Genomic DNA, 4,486 nt, shown 5'->3' on the forward strand with positions numbered 1-4,486 from the left:
TGGGTCCTAAGCACATGTGGAATGATAATCAGATTAAAAATTGTCATTCAGAAAGGACTGTGAAATTGTTCCCCTCATTCTCATTGGTTTTCTGAGTGTTGATCCAGAGCTTCCTTCCACCCAAGAAAAGTAATAAATGAACTGAGGAAGGTGTTCACAGGTATTACAGGGGGAGAAGTGGGAGGTGGGACACATATGTGGCTGCCCCCTCAAGTAAGTAGGAACATGACCTCATTTCTGTGCAGCTCTGGATCATGGGAGTGTGGTCCTATTCCATGCAGATCTGAGACTCCAAGGGCTCACTGAGACCTGGGACTGAGCCCTGAGTGCCATTATCACTGCTGGGCTGCAGAAATCATTCAGGTGGCTGAGTGGGGGACAGAAGGCACGGTATCCCCACCCACAAATGGACCATGTGGATTCATGATGCCCATGTGTTATTCCAAATGGTGTCTGTAGCTCCCCATACCCCTGCACCATCTCAGGGAGGAGAGCAGGGGGCCCCTCCCACCAAACAAAGAAAGCACATCCCGAGATTGAATTTTCCTATCTTCAGAAAAGTGGGGGCTCAGAGCCAGAGTTCATTTGATTTACAGAAAATACAGAAATATAACGTTTCTTATAACCACCACTATGGAAACTTATGTGAACACATTCATGATTTATTATGTTTAAATCATCTTTGTTCAGCTCAGGGGTGGGGTGGCTTGTAGCAAAATCTTCAGATTCAGGAAGATAGCTTTGGATTCAGCCTCTGCCTTTTGCTGTCTGAAATAACACTCAAAACATTTAACTCCTCTAAGCTTCAGTGTCCTTATAAAAATGGGGAAAACTACTGGTCCCGTGACATTGTGTGAAGATTGAATAGTAAATAATAAACTGTATTAAAAGTGTTTGTCAAAATGCTTGCCACCTGGTATGTGCTTGGTCAATAGCCTCTATGTGTAGTAACAGCTCTGGTAGTAACTTTTGTAGCTGGGAGGGGTAATAACTGTGACAACATCAAGTATTTTATGCCCATTTCACAGATGAAGATATAGGCTCAGGGAAATAAAATCCTCAATTGCCTCTGGGTACCTTGCCCACCCCAGGACATATCCTAAGACCTGGCACATAATGACTTTAATGAAATATCTGGATAAATGGATTAATGAAAAGAGAAAGCAGAGCCAGTGGTGTGGGGGTGGTGTGAATGCCCACTGAAGTCTGATGTGGGGTGCAGATTCATCCATCAGTTGAAAGTTACTCAGGAGCGGGCTCTTCCCTAGAGGCCTAGGCTGGCTGCCTTCAGGTCAGGTGGCTGAGTTGGCATCCAAAGACTCAAAGGAATGAATTGTACATGTCAGTCATGGGGTTGGCTTGACCACCACTGTTCTGGGGCACCCCTGGGCCCTCTGACCTCATGGAGAGCCTGACCAGGTCTGCCACAGAGACCTCAGAGTGCCAGAGAATCTCCACTGTGTCCTCAGCTCCACACAGCCAGGGCTTCCCTGAAGTCCGCCTCTCTCTGTCATTATGCTTGGCCAGGACTGCTCATCCTGATGGCACTGGGCAGGCAGTGAGCTGCAGAGGGAGAACAGAGGGGACCAGGAGGCAGGCACACTGTGTGACTTCAGAGGGTCCTTCTACCCCAAGACGTCACTGCTGCCATCTGTAAGTGAAGGAGCTAGACCAGATGGGGAATGAGCAGGGCTCCATCTCATGCTGAAGGCCAAGGTTAGGAGTCTCTGCCTGGGGTGTAGGGCTGGGAGGGTTTGAAAGGGGAGTGTCAAGACTGGTCAGTGATTATGGGGAAGAGTCAGGTCCCATCAGGGGAATGAAGTGGCTACGGATGCCTCCAAACTTAATGGCCACAAGTAAATTCTACTGAAAGGGAGTTCCAGCATCTCACACACCAAGTGAAGAGTTGGGATGGAGGCTGATGGCCAGAACAGGGTCCTCCCTGTCCCGTGGCCTAAACGCCTCTCAGAACTCACAGATGGTCAGTCGGTAGTGCAGGCAGCTCTTGTCATTCCACTGCCCATCTGTGTACATCTCCATGCACGTCTCTTTTCCCCGACCCGCGGGCTGCCCTGGATACCAGTTGGTGTAGTCTACAGGGGTCCCGTCTGAGTAGCGGAAGTCTCCAGGGCTAGGACCCTCAGTCAGGCCCACGTAGGCATATGTGTTGTGCTTCTTCACGAAGCTTGCAATGGCCTCGTTTTCCTCTGGACTCCTTGGGACAGCAATGCTGCCACCTGCTCTGGTGCATGCCTCTTGAGTGGCATCAAAAGTGACGGACTGCCCATTGGTGGCAAAGACCTTCTCTCCCACTGCCAGTATAAAACCCTGCAGACTGAGGGCTGAAAGCAGAGGAGTCCAGGTCAGGCCACCGACAACTCTGTCTCTAAGCCATCTCCCTTACCTGGGCTATCTGCCACAGGGCTCTCCTGGTGTCTCCATCTCATCTCTGCCTCTCTCTGTGTCTTCTCTTCCTCTTCCAATCCTAGTTTTCTAAATTCCCTTCTAGGCTTTCATCCATTTATTCACTCATCTATTTAACAACTACTTATTACCAGAAATGGTGCCATTTCCGGGGATTCAGTGGAAAGCAAAGCAGGTGGAGAACTTGCTCTCCTATGAAATGGGGAGTGAATTGTGTCTGCTTCTGTCTCCTCTGGGCCATTCAAAGACATCAGAAAAGCACACAACATTCCTTTCCCCAAGACCTGCATGTGCACTCTTGTTTGTCATCTCTAAGTTCTAGAAGCTGGTGCTGAGAATGAAGGGAACTTGTGGGAGACCCCTACCCTCTGAGGCTCAGGGGTCCCCTTACCTCCCCTTGTCTGCAGGATTTGGTGTCTGAAGTCCTGGAGTGTGGCTTGGAGCTCCTCGTCCAGATGAGCTGGAAGCTCTGTGGAGAGAGCCCCACACAGAATGAGGGGCAGGCCAGTGAAGACCCCCACTTGCTGCCACGCAGGCGTTTTGTTGTCTGCAATCCTGGAGCCCTGTCCTCTCGTTGCTCATATGCACTGCCCAGGACCCCAGTTCAGAGGGTCCAGGAGACTCCAGTGTGTTTCCACATCCCTGCTTCCCCATTCTTTAATGCAGACTAGACTTGCCCCTGCTGAACCTCCACCCCTTGTCCTCTTTCCTGCTCTGTCCCTCAAGTGGCTCTGTCTGCCCTCCCCTGTGGGGTGTTCTGCCTTCTGGGCAGGTCCCTCTCCCATACCCTCCACCAAGGGCAAGCCTGATGCTCTCTGCACTGCCCCGATGGACTTGATTACCACTCAGAGTGTCCAAGCTCCCCTCTGCCTGTGGGGCTCCCGATCACACCATCTGCCTGGATGCCTGGTCTGCATTCACCCTTCAGACTGCCTCCAGCACCTCTGTCTCAGGACGTGCTGGTCCTGCCTCCCAGCACTGTCCCTGTCCCACACCTGACTCAGTGACTCCTTGTTGGGAGTCATGAGGCAGGGAGGAATTCCTATATCTGCCCTTCCCTGAATTGTGACCACACTCCCCAGATATGTTGGCTTTCTTCCTCAAGCTCATGTTCTCTTATGTAGGTTGAGCCAAATGGCCTTGGTGAACCTGCAGGGTTTGTCTGATCCCTGTCATCCCTGTGTAACTGACTTCAGGGTCGCCGTGCCCATCATCCCTCTACCCACCTGCCCGACCCTGCTCACCTGGAGGGCCCTCTCACCAGGCTCCCCCTTCTTTCCACACTCTCCGGGGATGCCAGGGAGCCCATCATTCCCAGGAGAACCTGGCATATCTCCAGGGGGACCCATGGGGCCTGCAGAGAAAAGGGACATGGATGTGTGGGATCTGTCACCCACAACTGGGTTGGAGCTAATGAGACTCGACCCCCATTATCACTAGGGCTGACTCAGTTATCATTGCATGGGCACTCTGAGGACAGACTCTCCAGGATGCACCAGCCTAAGGGTCCCAGGAACCCACCAGGTCCCACCCAGATCACTATGGCCCCCAGCCTATGAGCATGGACAGATGGGCCTCCTGAAAAGGGGTCTGTGTCCTGCAGCTGAGGGCAGGGTCTTCAGCACAGTACCTGGAGGGCCAGGGTCTCCTTTGGCACCATCTCTTCCATCCCTGCCTGGCAGACCGTGGGATCCAGGAATGCTGGGGATACCAGGGCTTCCAACACAAACGTCCTTTACTTCACACACAGTGCCAGAGGCTGCCATCAAGATGAGGGTGAGGGCCAGCAGACTCAGCCACATGGCTCCAGCTCCACATGCTGCTCCTGCAGGAGGGACAGTTTTGAGCTCATCTGCCGCCTCTGCCAACACCTCCCCGACAGTGCTCTGTCAGGACCCAGGAAGCTGGGCAGAGCCCAAGCCAGGGCAGGTGAGACCAGAGCGCTGGGAAGATCCAACAACGGAAAATTCCCAGCATCATCTGGCACCTGGCATGGCCTCACGCCTCAGGCCTTGGACTGGAGGTGGTGGGGTCCACAGGCTGCTGAGGAGGAGGAAGAGTA

General features: G+C 52.7%; 1 protein-coding gene across 1 annotated transcript; it reads right to left on the reverse strand.

Annotated features, from left to right (window-relative positions):
* Window positions 1-1,846: 1,846 nt before the first annotated feature.
* On the reverse strand, window positions 1,847-4,249 carry LOC118146273 (pulmonary surfactant-associated protein A1-like). The gene is made up of 4 exons (XM_054242975.2): window positions 4,055-4,249; window positions 3,674-3,778; window positions 2,816-2,899; window positions 1,847-2,342 (listed from the first exon to the last, which is right to left on the reverse strand). Exons 1-4 carry the CDS (start codon window positions 4,224-4,226, stop codon window positions 1,966-1,968), a joined length of 738 nt encoding a protein of 245 aa, XP_054098950.1. The 5' UTR covers window positions 4,227-4,249; the 3' UTR covers window positions 1,847-1,965.
* Between the last annotated feature and the right edge of the window lie 237 nt (window positions 4,250-4,486).

Source organism: Callithrix jacchus, chromosome 12 (assembly GCF_049354715.1).
Source record: "Callithrix jacchus isolate 240 chromosome 12, calJac240_pri, whole genome shotgun sequence".
NCBI lineage: Eukaryota > Metazoa > Chordata > Mammalia > Primates > Cebidae > Callithrix > Callithrix jacchus.

What these genes read in the sequence shown, in the direction of transcription:
- LOC118146273 (XM_054242975.2), bottom strand. Translation starts at nt 4,226, where the DNA reads ATGTGGCTGAGTCTGCTGGCCCTCACCCTCATCTTGATGGCAGCCTCT. An exon ending in GGAGCCTGGTGAGAGGGCCC is followed by an intron (nt 2,900 to 3,673) that starts TCCAGGTGAGCA and finishes GTGGGGCTCTCT; the next exon opens with CCACAGAGCTTCCAGCTCAT. An exon ending in AATCCTGCAGACAAGGGGAG is followed by an intron (nt 2,343 to 2,815) that starts GTAAGGGGACCC and finishes CTCTGCTTTCAG; the next exon opens with CCCTCAGTCTGCAGGGTTTT.